The sequence below is a fragment of the Myotis lucifugus genome, unplaced genomic scaffold (assembly GCF_000147115.1).
Source record: "Myotis lucifugus unplaced genomic scaffold, Myoluc2.0 scaffold_158, whole genome shotgun sequence".
Classification (NCBI taxonomy): Eukaryota; Metazoa; Chordata; class Mammalia; order Chiroptera; family Vespertilionidae; genus Myotis; species Myotis lucifugus.
In genome coordinates, this window is record NW_005871206.1 from 1,036,022 (window position 1) to 1,055,020 (window position 18,999).

An 18,999-nucleotide genomic window follows, 5' to 3' on the forward strand; every position below is an offset into this window, starting at 1 on the left:
ATCTAGAGTTAGGAGAGTATGGTGTATCCAAGGAACTGAAAGTCATTCAAAGAGACAGCATGAAGGTTAAGTAAAAGGGGCGGCAAGAAATTAGGCAAGAGGTAGGCAGAACCAGGTTATAAAGAATTTTGCTAGAATATATCATAGAGTTTATATTTCATCAATAGGCTTTTGGTAACATTAAAATATTTGGCTCAGTGTATCTAACCTAATAAATACTAGTACTTAATGTCTGCTGAGGAGTGGATGAATAAATGGATGGATGCATGAATGGATGGATCTCCTTTGCAAGGGATGAGGGCTTTTATAATGACTCAGACTTCAGCATTTGCTCCAACAAGCAATTACAGGGAGCATCGTCCCCTTAGGTTTGCAGAACATAATGAACTCCTGACCCCTGTCAGGCTGCCCCTTACCTTAGAAGAATTACTCAGTCACCTGCCTTACCCCAGCAGATGGCTTTTAAGTAAATCAGCATTAAAGTCAAAGGTTTTTTACAGATGAGGATAAAGTGTTACCTGGTGATCATTTAGGCTAAGCTGAGAAAGTGTAGCCTGACTCCTCCTTAACCCTTGATGGAGGGGGAAAAAACAGCCTTCTGAAACTCAAGGGCATGAATAGTCCCAAATTTGATCATTTGTAGCAATGCTGAACAAATAAGTCCAAGGAGAGAAAGAGAGAGAAAAAATGTTCCAGAAGATGTTAATGGGAAAGAAAAGTAAGACCCTTGTGAAAAGCTAAACTGAGCTCTTCCTTTGAACACGGGGTTTTAGGAATCACTCAGTCTTGCTCAGATTCCAAAACAGCACCTGGCGGGGACCAGTGGGCTGCCAGGTGAGCTGCTATCCCTAGAAAAGGGGAGATGTTCAGGAATACAGCATGCCATTTCCAGGATTCTAATTAGTTAACCAGGACAAAGATGAATACTCCACCCTCCTGTTTATAACCAAGAGACTGATTACCCACAGAGTCACATTCAAAGTTGGGGAGTTGATTCCGCTCCAGATATAAATAACAGCCCAGAGTCACTACCTAGTAGAAGGGCCCAAAATTATTTCTGAAGTCATCCCAGCAGCTAAGCTTTCATTTGGCAGAGAGAGACGATCTGAACAGAGCTTTAGAAAGAGTCTTAAAGCTGTTGCTAGGGACGTGTGTGTGTGTGGGGGGGGAGTATTCATATGTGCTCTCAATCTGCAATGTCTCCCTAACACAATAAGCAGCCTGTGAAGGTCTCTTGCCATTTTACTTCAGAGAGAAACATAAAAAACTGTCTACATTAGCGGCTTTCTAGGAAATTCATTCTGTCTTTTTAGTCATGTAAAGCATGCTGCTGTGAAAGGAGCCAGGTGCACCCATAGGTGGCTCGCCTGTAGGAAGCACTGGAATCTTCCTCCTAAGACTGAGACTCTCCATGTCCTCTGCCCCCTGTCTGCAGACTACTTTCTCAGAACCTGCTCCAACAAAAGGTTGAGCTTGGTTGATTAGCCCGGATGGGATTGGGAGCTTTCTTAAGTTGTCCCTTGCTTCTGTGGAAACTGGTCAAGGATTGCACAGGGGCTTTGAGGTGGGGGTGTGGCTGCCACCTGGGTGCTTCTAGTCCGTCAGCTGTGGGAGTACGGGGGTGACTGGCCCCGGAGAGCTGCAGATCACTTGCAGTCCGATTGCTGGACAGGCTCTTAAAAGCCAGCCGGTATTTCTTTCCCTGCAATTGATGTAGTGCAAAGCTAACTGGCTGCCTTGCTGCCCCACAGCTCATCCTTGAGTGACAGCCGGTTCCTACTCAGTCTTATTTGCCATGAAGCTTGTTGTCCCTGCGTTCTGTTCCTAAAGGACCTCCCAGATACAATAGGCTAAGACACACTGAAGGCATGGCATCCTTTTACTACATGCACAAGAGCTTGAGAAATCAAGCCTTCCCGAGACTGCAGTCACGAAATACATTCAGTTTCTGAGGCAAGCTGTCTCCCTCTCCCCTCCTCTCTGTGCATCATTTGCTCTTTCATTTCGCATTAAGAGTAGCTTAGTGATCATGGACTTCAGCTCTTGCCTGTAGTGATCCTGTTCACATTTTATTCCTTACACAGAATAGGAAGGAGGTTCGCTTGCTTTGTGCAGAGGCTGAGCCACAGGAGAAGGCAAAGTCAATGTGATTTATTGAATGAAAGCACTGGACAATCACCAGCAACTTGCTCCTCTGCTGCCTCGAACAACCTAAACTGGTAAGTCAAATTTATTGTTGTCTTTCTCCGTGTGAATGTGGGGCTTTCTTAGTCACTGGTTAATTTTTAATGTGTATGTGTTGCTGCGGTTTCCTGATATAAAAAATTGCATCTTCTGAACTTAGCTGCAGGTGGTCCATGAAGAATGCACACGAGCACATACAGAATAGTCCATAACACTGCACACACGTCCATGTGGAGAGGCAAGGGTGGGGGTGGGAAAGCCCCCACTTCTGATCACCGAACATTTTGTTTGCAGCAAGCTTAAAGACATTATGTGCTTGCATAACTGATTAGCATTAGCTATGAAAAATAAATTACTCTTTCGTTGCATAAGATCATTTTCTAAGCGGGTGCCCAAGTACCTACAAAATACCTGTTGGATCAGGTAAAGATGGATCCTATCATGCTGGTAATCGTGGGTACAAACCCAGACATATTGCCATCTTTAATGCAGCTTGAAGCCTGGACAGAGTAGAAGACAGCCTTCTGTCCATTCTGGGTCAGTGTGCCCATATATGACATAATGATTGTGATGTTGAGGATACCTGCCAAAGGGACACAGTGCACATGCTGCATGCCAACGCTCCCTTGACCCACTGCACTTCTGCACCCATGTTCCTTAAATCCTTTCTTCGTTCCATGAAGATATATGGTAGCTAGTGTGCACTAGGTTCGAAGTGGGTTGTTCCAAGTGTCCCGTTACCTGTGTTGGTCATTAGCCCAGCCAGGGCTGTTAGAAGTACCACTGATAATCAAGGTTGTTTTTTCCTATTTGGGGCCCCCCAAACCTCTATTTTCACTTCGTCCTCTTCATTTCCTAAGTCAGATGTAAGCCAACCTCTATAGAGGGGAGACTGAATGGAGAAAGCTATTGCTTTCCTACCACCACCACCACCACCACGTCTCCTTAGTCTTTTGTTTGCTTGGCTACTACAAGACTTTATTGGCAGCATCAATCCATCTCTGGTGGGCTCAGAGTCCATATAAATGTCATACATGGTTTAATGTCTTTGGTGCACTCTATCTGCAATATATCACTGGCCATTAGGATGAAGTTGTGGTCTTGGGTGCTGACAAAGATGGATGATGTTGGAACAGTGAGCAGCATGCTTCTCTAAATAAAAACCAAAGTTAGGAAATATGAGAGATGGGTGACGTTTTGCCTAGTAGAAAGTATCCTCAGACCACTCCATCACAAGAGCAGGATAATTCTCCCATGCTCTGACATTCTAACAGGAAGGAGATAGAGTTTTCTAGTGGCTAGAGATGTCAGGATAGCAGCCTATGTCTTTGGAAAATGGTTTTACTCTCCCTAGACCTCCATTCCTCCCATTCCTAATAGTTTCAAAGAAGACATGCTAAGCTCAATTAATGTATCCATGAGATGCTTCTTAAAAGCTTTCTTGTTAAAGGGTGCAACAGATAACCAAGACCATTGTATATACACTGAGACCTTGCATCAGAAACCCACAGCTGAGTGGGTATGTGGGGAAGAGGAGAGGTATGCCCCTTCCCCGTGCAAGGGATATACAGCACACTGAAGAGAGCATGATCACACTTATGGGATTAGAAGGGGAGAACAGAGCTGGGAAATAGCATTAAAATAGCTTCAAATTCAAATAAATAAGTCATGTAAATAATTTTTCAATATTGATCAATAATAACTGATTTTCTGTCCTCATGATGCCAAGATCCAAAAGATCTTAAATGTTTTGAAACAAACATGCAAATATCTGGGGGGGTTAGTTCATGAATAAGTAGAATTCATGTATAGAACTTATGACTACTTTCAGTTGTTCAAATTACCCCCATACCCTAATACATGGAATTACAGATATAAATGCACTACGATTTGAAGAGTTCTAGGCAGCTCATTTCAGAGAGAGAGAGGAAGAAATTCTTTTATCAGGAATTCAGTTAAGTACTGCTGTCTTTTATAAAGTACAAATATTCTTAGGAGAAAGAATAATTAAGCCACTTATGCCTTACCATAAATGAATATATTAAAATGTTTCCATCTCAGCAGAAACCCAAAGGATGTTGCATTAATATTATATGAATTCTATTGCTTCCTATTTATTTCATAACTTTCTCCAAGAACTACCCTCATAATTGTTTCACTCTTAATCAGAAAACTAAGTAGCTTTTAGAACAAGCAAATTCCTTCTTTTTATGGAATGCTTGTATTAGACCATACCATCTAAATTTCCTCTAGACCAGGGGTGGGCAAACTTTTTGACTTGAGGGCCACAATGGGTTCTTAAACTGGACCGGAGGGCCGGAACAAAAGCATGGATGGAGTGTCTGTGTGAACTAATATAAATTCAAAGTAAACATCATTACATAAAAGGGTACGGTCTTTTTTTTTTTTTTTTTAGTTTTATTCATTTCAAACGGGCCGGATCCGGCCCGAGGGCCGTAGTTTGCCCACGGCTGCTCTAGACCCTTGAGAGTCACACTAGGGAAAGCTGAACTATCTTTCCCCTTTTAAATCCTCTCTTCCTCCTATATTCCTTCTTTTTTTTATACCTTTCAATTATTGGTGGAACATTATACACCTGTCAACCAAGCAAAGCTCACAGAAGTTATTTTCAGGTTTCCTGACTCCTTTAGCCCCTCCATCCAATCACTAGCCAAATGTGGTCCTTTTTGCTTCTTTCATTTTTAAAAATCTGTTCCGCCCTCTCTATCCCCATTGTCATATGCTGCATTTGAAGTCACAGGGACTTTTTCAAGAGCTTCATACTTGGTTGAAACATCACTGGTTCCACTATACCAGGGGTGGGCAAACTTTTTGACTCGAGGGCCACAATGGGTTCTTAAACTGGACCGGAGGGCCGGAACAAAAGCATGGATGGAGTGTTTGTGTGAACTAATACAAATTCAAAGTAAACATCATTACATAAAAGGGTACGGTCTTTTTTTTTTTTAGTTTTATTCATTTCAAACGGGCCGGATCCGGCCCGCGGGCCGTAGTTTGCCCACGGCTGCACTATACCCACCTCCCCTTCAAATAACCCACCAGGTGCTATCAGAGTAATTATCTGAAAATGAGTATCTCAGATTTTACTTAAAGTTCCTGGTGCTTCCCTTTTGTGAACTGGTGGAAGTCTATATTATTATCCTATCTAATAAAGAGGGAATATGCTAATGGAACCTCACACCATCGCAAACGATGGTGGCGCCCACAGCCAATAAGGAGGGAATATGCCAATTGACTGCCATGCCTTCAAAGATGGCGGTGCCCGGTCCCCTCAGCCCCACGAGGGCGGCAGGCATGCAGCAAGGCCGGACCCACCTCCCTCCACAGTCCCCCAGTCCCCTCAGTCCCCAAGGGCCAGCCCAAGGCGCAGGCAAGTCTCGGATGGCGGCTGCCCAGCACAGGGCCGGCCCGAGGAGCAGGCAAGCCTGCCTCCAGAGTCCCTTTTATCCTATGAGCTCCTTGGGGCAAGGTTGGGTAATCAATTTGTTTCAATTTGCTCAGCACTTTCCAGTTTTCGCACTGTAAGTTCTGCATTCTGGGAGATCCCTCAGTCCTGGCAAACTATGAGAAATCCTATCTCATTCACCTTTGAATCCCCAGGGTCTATCATAAGATACGTAAGTTACAAAGAGTTTATTGAACTATAAAGTCGATATTGTCTTTCTACTTTCTTCCTCATAAACATGCTTTGAAACTTCAAAATCCAGTCTTCTTGCTGTGAAGTCACAGTGACTTTTCAAAAATTGTCACTGAATACATAGTATTTTTAAATGCACAGGAACCTGAAAGGATGCTTCCACCTGTTGTATATCATCAGTGTAATAGCATTGGCCACCCTCTAGCAATGAAAGACATATCTGTCATATTAACAGCAGGTGGGGAGTTAGAGGGAAGAGTCATGCTTTCTTTTCTGTGTAGTCACAGGCAGGTTGAAGTCTGAAGGTGCCTAGTTCGCACCACAGCCTGAAGAGCAATCTTGTCCCAGTCAGAATGTCCCCTTCGCTGAATGTATCTGTCTACCCAGCTGTCAGAAGTGCCTAGATCTCCTGTTTCTAATATGCTTTGTCTTACAATGGCTCCTCCTCCAAACTGGCTCAGATCGTGTTCCACAGTACAAATGCAACAAGAATGTTCCCCAAGTAATCTCTATGAAACAGGACCTTGGACATGCCAGAACTCATGAGGGCAAGATCTTGTCTTCAGAATCAAGGTCTAGAAGAAGAAACTGACAGGCAGCCAGACCCTCAGGCAGAATAACATCAGAGTTGCTGAGAGCATGGGCTTTGAAGTCAGAGTTCAAATCCTGCCTCATCTATTTACCACCTATAGGATCTTGGACAAGTTACCTAATCCCCCTGGACCTCAGTTTCCTTCTTTGTAAAATAGATTTATCTTAGCCTGTGAAAACAAAGCCAGAGGCAAAGCTGATTGCGAATGTTCTATTGGTTATAGGGAGATACAACTTCAGGGCATCAGGAGTTAAGGAAAAGGGGAAATGAGTCAAGGAAGGAGAAAAAATAAGTATAGGCTGAAGTGCAATGAATTAGCAAGGGTTCACAAGCAAACAGATCTGGTTGTCCGTATGTGATTGCTTCCAAGAAGCCCTCAAAATAGTCCACAGGAGAGGAATGAAGAATTACCTCTTGGCTACTTTCAGTCTCCTGTCTCTTGTTGGTCCAGTTTTTCCCATTTCTAGATCATGTTACCCAGTCCCTCAGGGTAGCCATCAGTGAAGGGGAGCCTCCCTCCATGGGTCTGGCTGGGTCAGAGCTACTGTCACCACAATCATGATGGAGGCCATGCCAGAACACGCCCCTCACTTGAACAGCTGATGGTATTAGGAGAAAGGATGAGGGCAGCAACCAAGGCTTTCTTTCTACCTGATAAAGCAGTCAAGGCCTGGGGACCAGGTGGTTTTGAAGTAAACATGAGGAGGCTCCACTCTCCACAGGTTATGTTGCCATTTTGGACCTGGATTCTCCAGGACAGCGGTCGCCAACCAGTGGTCCATGTCTGTGGACCACTGGTGGTCTGTGAGGTCTGAAAGGTTGGCGACCGCTGCTCCAGGATACTATCACGCTTTCCTTACAGCTTGGCTCCAGGTGTATTCAAGGTTCTCCAACAGGGTAATCAAAGAAGAAAATATTTAATTTTCGTAAAGTCTTATTTATCTATTTATTTTATAGTTTATGCTTTTTGTGCCTCCTCTAAGAAATCATTCTTATTCAAGTTCACAAAGATATTCTGCTATGTTTTTTCTAGAAGTTGTATAGTTTTAGCTTTTGCAGTTATTTTCATTTGAAATTTTTATAAATGATGTAAAGTAGTGGTTGAGGGTTTTTTTTTGGGGGGGGGGTGCATATAAATAGCCTAATGTTCCAGCACTACTTGTTGAAATATTTATTTTTCCCTATTGAATTACCTTGACACCTCTGTCAACAACTGATTATCTATGTGCAGGCTATCTCTGGGCTCCTGTCTGTTTCATTCATCCAACTTTATGTCATTGTCTTTATCTCTATTGTTACCTTTACACCAATATAGCACGTCTTGATCTCTATAACTTTAAAGCTGCTCTTGAAATTAGGTAATGTAAGTCTTCCAACTTTGTTCTTTTTTTTCCAAAGTTGTTTTGACTAAAAATTTTAAATCCTTCCTATTTTTAAAAAAATATATTTTATTGGTTTTTTTACAGAGAGGAAGGGAGAGGGCGAGTTAGAAACATTGATGAGAGAGAAACATCGATCAGCTGCCTCCTGCACACCTCCTACTGGAGATGTGGCTGCAACCAAGGTACATGCCCTTCACCGGAATCGAACCTGGGACCTTTCAGTCCGCAGGCCAACGCTCTATCCACTGAGCCAAACCGGTTAGGGCAGATCCTTCCTATTTTTATAAAAATTTTAGAATCAGCTTATTTTTTAAAATCCTGCTAGAATTTCTATTGAAATTGCATTGACTCTATAGCTCAATTTGGAAGAATTAACAACTTAACAATACTAGTTTTTTTTTTTTAATTCTTTATTGTTTAAAGCATTACATATGTCTCCTTTTTTCCCCCATTGACCTCTCCCAGGCCACTCCCACCCCCCAGAACATGCCCTCACCCCCTGCCCCACTGTGTCTGTCCATGGGTTATGCTTATATGTATGCATACAAGTCCGCTGGTTGCTCTCTTACTGCTCCCCCCATCCCACCTTCCCTCTGAGGTTGGAAGGTCTGTTTGATGCTTCTGTGTCTCTGGATCTATTTTTGTTCATCAGTTTATTTTGTTCATTATATTCCACAAATGAGTGAGATCATGTGATATTTATCTTTCTCCAATTGGCTTCTTTCGCTTAGCATAATGCTCTCCAGGTCCAACCATGCTGTTGCAAATGGCAAGAGTCCCTTCTTTTTTACAGCAGCATAGTATTCCATTTCATAGATGTACCACTACTTTTTAATCCACTCATCTGCTGATGGGCACTTAGGCTGTTTCTAAATCTTAGCTATTGTAAATTATGCTGCTATGAACATAGGGGTGCATATATCCTATCTGATTGGTTTCTGATTCCTTGGGATATACTCCTAGAAGTGGGATTACTGGGTCAAATGGGAGTTCCATTTTTAATTTTTTGAGGAAACTCCATACTGTTCTCCACAGTAGCTGTACCGGTCTGCATTCTCACCAGCAGTGAATGAGGGTTCCTCTTTCTCCACATCCTCGTCAGCACTTGTCCTTTGTTGATGATAGCCATTATGACAGGTGTGAGATGGTACCTCATTGTCATTTTGATTTGCATCTCTCAGATAATTAACGACTTTGAGCATGTTTTCATATGTCTCTTGGTCTTCTATATGTCCACTTTCCGAAGTATCTATTTAGGTCCTTTGCCATTTTTTGATTGGATTGTTTATCTTCCTTTTGTTAAGTTGTATGAGTTCCCTATAAATTTTGGAGATTAAACTCTTGTCAGATATAACATTGGCAAATATGTTCCCCCATGCAGTGGGCTTTCTTGTTGTTTTGTTGATGGGTTTTTTTGCTGTGCAGAAGCTTTTTATTTTGATGTAGTCCCATTTGTGTATTTTGTCCTTAGTTTCCAGTCCTAGGAGCTGACTCAGTAAAGATATTGCTATGACATTTGTCTGATATTTTGCTGCCTATGGATTCTTCTAAGATTTTTATGGTTTCCCATCTTATGTTTAAGTACTTTATCTATTTTTAGTTTATTTTTGTGTATGGTGTAAGTCGGTGGTCTAGTTTCATTTTTTTGCATGTATCTGTCCAATTTTCCCAACACCATGTATTGAAGAGACTGTCTTGACTCCATTGTATGCTCTTGCCTCCTTTGTCAAATATTAATTGAGCATAATGGCTTGGGTCAATTTCTGGGTTCTCTGTTCTGTTCCATTGGTCTATATGTCTGTTTTTGTGCCAGTACCAGGCAGTTTTGAGAACAGTTGCTTTGTAATATAGCTTGACATCTGGTATTGTGATCCCTCCAACTTTGTTCTTCTTTCTCAGTATTGCTGCTGCTATTCGGGGTCTTTTTTTTATTACATATGAATTTTTGGAGAGTTTGTTCTACTAGTACAGTGATGGCGAACCTTTTGAGCTCGGCGTGTCAGGATTTTGAAAAACCCTAACTTAACTCTGGTGCCGTGTCACATATAGAAATTTTTTGATATTTGCAACCATAGTAAAACAAAGACTTATATTTTTGATATTTATTTTATATATTTAAATGCCATTTAACAAAGAAAAATCAACCAAAAAAATGAGTTCACGTGTCACCTCTGACACGCATGTCATAGGTTTGCCATCACTGTACTAGTAGGTCTGTGAAATATGCCGTTGGTATTTTAATGGGGATTACATTGAATCTATAAATTGCTTTGGGTAGTATGGACATTTTAATGATGTTGATTCTACCAAGCCATGAACACAGTATATTCTTTCATTTGTTTATGTCTTCTTCTCTTTTTTTCCACGCCCTGTAGTTTTCCAAGTACAGGGTTGTTGTTTTTTACCTCCTTAGTTAAGTTTATTCCTAGTTATCTTAAGTTTTTTGTTGCAATGGTAAATGAGATTTTTTTTTTAAGTTTCTCTTTCTGTGAGTTCATTATGGTATATAAAAAAGCCATAGATTTCTGGGTGTTGATTTTGTATCCTGCTACATTGCCAAATTCAGTTATTAAGTCTTGCGGGTTCTTTGATGGAGTCTTCAGTATTTTCTATGTACAACATCATGTCACCTGCAAATAATGGCAGTTTCACTTCTTCTTTTCCAGTTTGGATGCCTTTTCATTTCTCCTTCTGGTCTGATCACTATGGCTAGCACTTCCAGTACTATGTCGAACAGGAGTGGTAAAAATGGGCATTCCTGTCTTGTTCCTGTTCTTAGGGGAAATGGTTTTAGTTTTTGCCCATTGAGTATGATGTTGGCTGTAGGTTTGTCATATAAGGCTTTAAATTCACTCACTAATGTCATGTTATTATGTTGAAGTATTGTTACAGAAGACCAAGAAATACCAAGCACGCTTCCTAGAGAAAGGGAGGGACCCCATTTATTAACACTATTGAACTGAGGGAATCATTTCCAAATCAGAGGGAAGAAACATTCAGAGAGCCTGTCTATATATATCCCGCTGGGGTCTTTGTCTTGCAGATTTGCCCCCTGCCCCCTTCAGCCCTGCAGGAAGGCCCCCAGGTGTCTGGCCACATCAGATGGTCTGTCCTGGCACCAGTATAACAACCCTTCCCCCTCCCCCCAGGGCAGTTCATTGTTCACAGTTTCTATGGCCTGACACACCTTGCAGGACCAGTTTCCTCCTCAGTATGATCCCTCTATTCCCATTTTGCTGAGAGGTTTTATCAGGAATGGGTGTTGGTTTTGTCAAATGATTTTTCTGCATCAATTGATGTGATTTTTGTCTCAATTTGTTTATGTGATGTATCACATTTATTATTTGTGGATATTGTACCACCATCCTTGCATCCCCGGAATAAATCCCACTTGGTCATGGTGTATGATCTTTCTAATGTAATGCTGGATCCAATTTGCTAGAATTTTGTTGAGGATTTTAGCATCTATGTTCATCAGGGATATTGGCCTGTAATTCATTCTTTGTGGTGTCTTTACCTGGTTTTGGGATTAGGGTGATGCTGGCTTCATAGAAAGAGCTTGGAAGTGTGCCTTCCTCTTGAATTTTTTGGAATAGTCTGAGGAGGATAGGTTTTAATTCTTTTTTGAATGTTAATAATACTAATTCTTTTGATCCAATGCATGAACAAGGTATATCTATTTATTTAGGTATTATTTAAATTCACTCATTAATGTCATGTAATTTTAAGTATATGTGGTTTGCATATATTTTGTATTTATTCCTAAGAAGATTTAAATTATTCTACGAAACTTTCCTGGTACCTGCAAATAAAAACTGTCTTGCTTCTTTCTTTCCAATCTATACTCCTTTATTTTGCTTGCCTTATTTCACTGGCTAAATGCCTAGTGTTATGCCCAGATTTCAAGATTCCCAAGAAACCACATCAGGGAGCCAGCCAATCGATGCAAAAGCATAAGAATCTGTATTTCGAGCTAGCTCGGCTCCCGTCCACCAGACTCACTGACACAACGGCAGGCCAAGTGGCTGAGAGACAGAACCCCGCCTTGAGACGGGTTATAAAGGGGGGGTTGGAAGGGGAGGAGAAAGGACTGTGATTGGCCAGGCGCAAGTTGATGTCTTGTTCCTGGGTGTGGCTAGCAGAGTCTTAGACTTCCGGGAAGAACCTTCTTGCCAAGCATGTGGCCAAGGTAAGATGGAGGACGTAGCCCTTACCCTGGGGCAAGATGGAGGGCGTAGCCTTCGCCCTTTCACCCAGTACAATAGAAAAGGTAGGAGTGGGCATTTTGGCCTTGAATCTGACCCAAAAGGAAGCATTTGGTCTTTAATCATTAAATACAGTGTTGACTATAACTTTCTGCAGATTTCCTTTATCAGGTGGAGGAGATCCCTTTTATTTCTGCAAGTTTTTTTAAAAATCATGATTGGATGTTGAATACTGTCAAATGCTGCTTTTCTGTATCTATTAAGATATCCATATTTTTTTCCTTTACTATGTTAATGTAGTGAATTACATCAATGGATGTTTGAATATTAAACCAACCTTGCTTTCCTGGAGTAAACCATGCTTGATCATGACATACTATCCTTTTTGTGTATTGCTGATTTTATTTGCTAACGTTTTGTTGAGATTTTTTTTCCTCTGTTCATGAGAGACATTGGGTGATAGCTTTTTCTTGAAATGTCTTTTTTTTTTTTTTTTTTAACTTTGCTATCAGGGCAATGGTAGCCTCAAAATGAAGCTTTTTGGAAGACTTTGTGTAGAATTGGTATTATTTCTTCCTTAAATGTTTGGCAGGCCGTAACATTTAACGTGACTTCAGTTAAAGATCTGGGAATTAAAAAAAGTATTAAGATGCAAAAAGAGAAAATATAAAACTAGAAGTAACTTTTCTATAGAATATCTTTCCCTGGCTAACTATATCCTAAAGTCTGATCCTATAGTCATGTTGCAGAGACCAGCCCACTTTCATTCAACAGATCTGTCCCCTTCTCTTTAGAAGAAAAAAAAAGAAACATGTTTCTTTAGAACATTTTGTTTGATATCATTCTCATAATTTCCTTAGTTTCTTTAGACATGGTTCCTTTAGTTCCTTGAAAATATTTAAAATATGAAACTTAGTCTTTGTCTAATAAATCCAGCATCTGGCCTTGCTTATTGACTGCTTTACTTTCTGTGAATGGAAAATAGTTTTGTTTCTTCACATGCCTTACTTTGTTGTTGTTATTGTTGCAAACACATCTTAAATAACATAATGCAGGAACTCTAGAAATCAGATTATCCCCCTTCCTCAAAGTTTATTGTTTAGTGATGTTTTCTTAGAACTGTATCTGTAAAGTCTGTATTTATTGTCATATGTGGCTACTAAGTCTCTTCTTGGTTAGTTTAGTGGTCAGCTAATGATTGAACAAAAATATTCTTAAGTGCCTGGAACTAAGAAGTCTCCCAGTAATTGCAGAGGGGCTCTGTGTGCATTTGTGGGCATACCTTCAATACTCATTAGGCAGTTGACATCTCTGCCTTAGCCTTCACTTCGTGCTTGCACAGAGCCTCAAAGTCAGCTAGAGATGAGAGCTTAGGACTTTCTCAGGTGTTTCATGAGAATGCTCCCAACCCTGGGCATGCATGAGGTCTGATAGAGCCCCAGGAATGTGTCAGAGCTTTTCAAAGTCTTTCATGTACATTACGTTTAAGCTTCTCCTTTAAGCTTTTTGGTTAGTCTATTGTTTGCCCCATTCTTATCCATCACCTCAGGCAGCTGTGATGTTAAACAGTTGCTGATGTTTGTTTTTGACAGATATCCAGAGGAAAAGATTATTTGCACTTGGTAAGCTCAAAGTCAGGGCAAATAAAGAAAAGCCTTGAGAGTGCGGTCTTCCAAGAAACCTCCAAACAGGTCAAATAATGACAATTCTCTGAAAATGGAGTTTTGAAGGAACTCCATCACCATTCTGCACCACCAATGGCTGCCAGGCTTTTTTTTTTTTTTTAATTTTGTTTTGTTTTACCATGAATATAGGCTGTTGGTCTTCAAGGCCACCACAGAGATGGGGAATATGGAAATTAAGCAAGGTAAAAATGCCATTAAGCTTGCTGTTCTTACTGAATTTATCCACTCTTCTTGAATAAACACTTCCTGGACTGCTGCAAAATTTTTATTAATTTATATGGTTCTGAAAAAGTTAATTCTGACCAATTTTGGTAGTGTTCTCATTGCTTTTGTGGAGGAGAAAATTTTTAGAGGTCCTTAGTTTGCTGTTTCCACTGTCATACTATTATTCTATTTATCATCTTTCTGTGACATATTTATTTAGGTGTATAACTTGTAAATGGCTTTTTAAAAATCTCAATTGACAGTTTTATTAGAAAAAGTAAACCAAGTGAATGTATTGTGCTCACAGATATATTTAATCTTAACCCTACTACTTTACTTTACATGTGTATTTATTATGTTTTCTTATTATATCCCTCTTTGTTTTACAATTTTCATCTTTAATCCTCTCTTCCCTTTAATAGTTTGAAGTTCTACTTGCTCTTCCTATTTTACTATAAGTTACTAAAAACACATGTATTAAAATATTTAAACTTATATTTTCTATCAAAATAAAAACTAAATAGTATAATACAAAAAGTCAAATTTCAAAACAATGTTTAAAACAAGAAAGCTATTTAGATTGTTGCAATATACTTTGGTGTCTCTGGTTTGGGAAAAAGATTTGGGATAACTTTAATAATTGCTGTTATTTATTGAGTTGCTACTATGATTAAACAAACTCAGATAATTTACATTTTTATGTGACTGTCCAAAGTAACATAGATTATAGATAATAATGTCAGGATTCACGCTTGGGTCTGCCAAATACCAGAACCAAAGCTATAATGCTTCTCAAATGCTTGTTCCTTTCCATGAAGGTAAAAATTTAAGAGCACAGTTAGCTGAAAGGGGCATGCATGTTTATGAGAACAGATAATAGGAAATTGTCTTTCTCAGTATTTCTAATCAGACAAAATTTTAAATATAGAGGAAGAAAAATACATAATAATAGATAACATCTAGAAGAATAAAAATATGCTGAAGGATAGCCTGGAAGGGACAGCTGGGGAGTATGATAAGGAAGTCAAAGAGACAGAGAAAGTAAATCTATTTTGACTAAAAAGAACAGATGGGACATGAGCAAAGACAAAAGGGGCCAGTGGGTAGGTGTCATCAGTTGTAGAGCAAGTAACTGGAATCTGATCAATTGAAAAGAACTTATTTACTGGACTCCTGGGCACTGTGTCAGATACAAAAAATGTAGTGTTATTTTGGGAATGATAACGATGCAGACAAGACAGATGGCACTAACTGGGGCATTAATTTTGAAGGGAAAGACTACAGACAGAGGGCAGAAAGAAAGAGTTTAAGGCAATCCCCTTGTGAGCCAGCTTATATCAACCTGGAATTTTTGTAGGACTAAAAAGATATAGAAGTATAACTATAGTTGCTATTAAATCAAAAGTAAAGGACTTGTAGATGGAAAAAGAAAGATGTCAAATCACCTACTCTTTCCATTTTTGCTTTTGTGTAAATTAAAAGATTAAAGATTTATGAAAACACATTCACACATACATATACACTACAGACAGTGCTTTATATTATCCTCCCAAATTTAAATAAGACTATTAAACAAGACTGGGCATGACTAATTCTGAATAGGTCTGGCCACCTTAGAACTTAGAAGGCACTAGAACGTCTTTTTGTGTTGGAGGAAATCACAAGCAAGACATAAAAAGTGCCTAAAGACATTCAACAATGTAGTGAAGATGGGCCTCCATTTGTGAAAGTGTAAGTTAATCAAGGTTAGTTGGTGCTAGTAGACATGAAACCCAATTCAGAGGCATGAGGAGGAAATTAGCTTTCTGGGTATCCCCTTCGTATATTATATGTAACAGTCTCATATATGCCTTCATTTATTCAAAGGCAGTAGTTCTCAACCTTGGCTGCACATTAGAATCACCTGGGAATCGTTTTAAAATCTTGATTTCTGGGCCTCATCCTCCGGAAATTCTGTTTCTTTGTTATGGGGTGAGACCACAGCATTAGTAACAAAGAAACAGAATTTCCGGAGGATGAGGCCCAGAAATCAGGATTTTAAAACGATTCCGGGGGGAGTCAAAGGGGGCCAAGGTTGAGAACCACCATTCTAAGGTATCTATTATCTTCTATAAGAAAAATAACAGCTGCCATGAACTACCTATGCTTTAAGCTCTTTACATGCATTATCTCATCAAATCCTTACAACTATAATGTGTGGATGTTATTATTATCCCTATTTTATAAATGATAAAAATGAGATTCAGACATGTTAAGTAACTTGCCCAAGTTCACATAGTAGGTGGAAGAGTAACAATTCATATCCTAATATTTATTATGTTTCTTTTACCCTGAGGAAGGCACATTTTAGATGCTAGGGATATAAAAAAATATATTTGGCAATCCTTATTCTTGAGATGCATATAGACTAGTCAGGAGACAGAAAGCCAAAAAAAGTTGCAATACAAGAAAATATTTGTTATAACAGGTATATACTAAGTGAATGAGTAAAGAATTACATAGTTTTGCCTGGGGATGTGAGAGACCATTTGAGCACAGACGGAATTCCAATACGTACAAAATAGTGCATACAAAGACCCAGAAGTAGGAAAAAGTTTAAACTACTTAGGAAACCCTAAGAAGTCAGAAAGACTGAAACATAAAATGTAGAGGTATAGTAGGAGATGATGCTTGAGGGAGAAGCAGTGTATGTGAGGCTAAAGAATTTAGATTTCATCCTGTAGGAATTGGGGAATCATTAAAGTTAGTCCTGTGAACAGTTCAATAAAAGAGGTTCTACATGTTATTATATTGTGGGATCCATAAGGCTATAAAAATTCAAGGACAAGATTTGAAGGGAGATGGTGGGAAGACAGCAGCATGCTCTAGATCAGTGGTTCTCAACCTTCCTAATGCTGTGACCCTTTAATACAGTTCCTCATGTTGTGGTGACCCCCAACCATAAAATTATTTTTGTTGCTACTTCATAACTGTAATTTTGCTACTGTTAAGAATTGTAATGTAAATATCTGATATGCAGGATATATTTTCATTGTTACAAATTGAACATAAAGCATAGTGATTAATCACAAAAACAATATGTAATTATATGTGTTTTCCGATGGTCTTAGGCGACCCCTGTGAAAGGGTCATTCAACCCCCAAAGGGTCGCGGCCCACAGGTTGAGAACCGCTGATCTAGAAGGAGGTAAACAGAATAAAACCAATTACATATACCCAAGAAGAACTGAATAGACTCCTTGGGTTATAGAATTGAGATGCTTCCTCCAAGTGAGATAGAGACAAAAAGATGTGAAGTAGAGGCTCATGTCATATATATGTTTGTATGTAGATGTATATGTTCATATAGTAAATGAAGGTAATTTCCTTTCTGCCAGTAATTAGCTATGTGTCCATAAACAAGCTTCTTCTTTTCCCTGAGTTTCAGCTTTCTCACCTAGAACATGAAGGCTGGCTTGATGACTTTGAAGGTCTTTTCCAGCTAGAATGTTTTATTAGGATTCCAGATGGTTACTAGAGAAGGTAAAATTCTGTGTCAATTTATAATTATGTTGTGTAAATGATACATTATCTTTTCCTCCTCTTAGGAACTGTCGTGTGAAAATGACCCAACAAATGCAGAGTTTACATCTTTCTCAGTCAAAAAAACATAGCGCCCCATCATCTCCCAATGCTGCCAAACGCCTGTACAGAAACCTCTCTGAGAAACTGAAGGGGAGCCACTCTTCATTTGATGAGGCCTACTTTAGAGCGAGGACTGACCGGCTGAGTCTCAGGAAGACCTCGGTGGTAAGAAAACTCTTTATATTCTTGCCTCGGTTTGATTTAGGCAGTTGTGTTTGGATTTAAGGGAATGCTAATATGATCCACATTTACCTCAAAACTTCATGTTTGCAATGTTAGAAATGCTGGGAGTCAGTTAAGACAGGAGCTGCATATATCTATGTTGTTAGCTGAAGTATGAGTGATTGTGAGATTTCCCCTTTCTCTTTCTTAATTTTCCCCCTTTCATCTTCATTTTTCACTCTCTAATAGACCAAAGAAACCAAAAGCAGCAAATAGGGAGTATGAAATTAAATAGCTTTTTGAGAGCTTCATTGCTCATTTAAATATTGAATGATCAATAAACAATCTTTTATTTATTTATAATGTATATTCCATATGCTTTCCAAAGGCATTCAAGACAGAATTCAAGCAAAAAAAAAATGCATATGCATTATATAATGGGAAATAACAAGACAGAACGAGATAGAGGGAGACAGTGAGTGAGAAGGAAAGAGGAAGGAAGGATAAAAAAGAAACTGGTGAGGATGGGAAGAGAAATAGATATACCAAAAACCTAGGCAAATATAGTACCTAAATTTTATAATTACATTTATCTCTGAATTCCTATACAGTTATAGCAGAAAGGGAAATAACGGTTATAGCATCCCATTAGCTGATAGCTGAAAGTATATCGGTCTATAAGGAGACATTAATATTTTCTGTTGCTAAATCCTCTGGCCTTTATAAGCTGTCATGGTGAATTATGTAATGGAGAATAAAAAATAGTACTGGTGATGTTACAAAGATTCTCATGTAGTAGTTTCTTATATTGGCCCTCAGTAAAAGCTGAGGGCATAACATTAACATGCTCAGCAAGGGTATTTCTGCAGGGGGTAATGGCACCATTTGTTTGAGTTTAAAACAGAAATGAGCCCTAGCCTTTCCAGATAGAAGCATACTAGAGTTTGCCAGCAAAAGCATGGGGGAGGAAATGACTTAAGAGTGAGAGCAAATATGGCACATGAGAAATGAGACATACTAAGAATCACAAATACACAACTCTGGACAGGGCAGCATTTTAACTTTGCACTCATTTGTTTTCCCATTTCAAACTCATCTTCTGGGAGGGCTTGGTTGTGGCTGAGTTATGGCCTAAGTCTCAGAGGCTCTTCAGTTTGGCAGATTGTTGACAAAACCCTTGTCCATTCAGCAGATTGTCCTGAGAGCTGCATGCCAAAATAACTCTATTCCCTGGGTACCCACTGTCAAAATGAGCATTTGCATAATCGCTTTGTATTTTCTTCAGTCATGTGTTATGTACTCAG

At 39.5% G+C, this 18,999-nt stretch overlaps 1 protein-coding gene across 1 annotated transcript in view; it reads left to right on the forward strand.

The window, feature by feature from the left end:
- ANKFN1 (ankyrin repeat and fibronectin type III domain containing 1) overlaps positions 1–18,999 on the forward strand; it is a 322,342-nt gene that overhangs the window by 203,543 nt on the left and 99,800 nt on the right. Inside the window, exons 4-5 of the mRNA XM_023759604.1 lie at positions 2,085–2,219; positions 17,497–17,698. Of these exons, the coding sequence (XP_023615372.1) occupies positions 2,085–2,219; positions 17,497–17,698 (337 nt within the window). The remainder of the gene's footprint in view (positions 1–2,084; positions 2,220–17,496; positions 17,699–18,999) is intronic.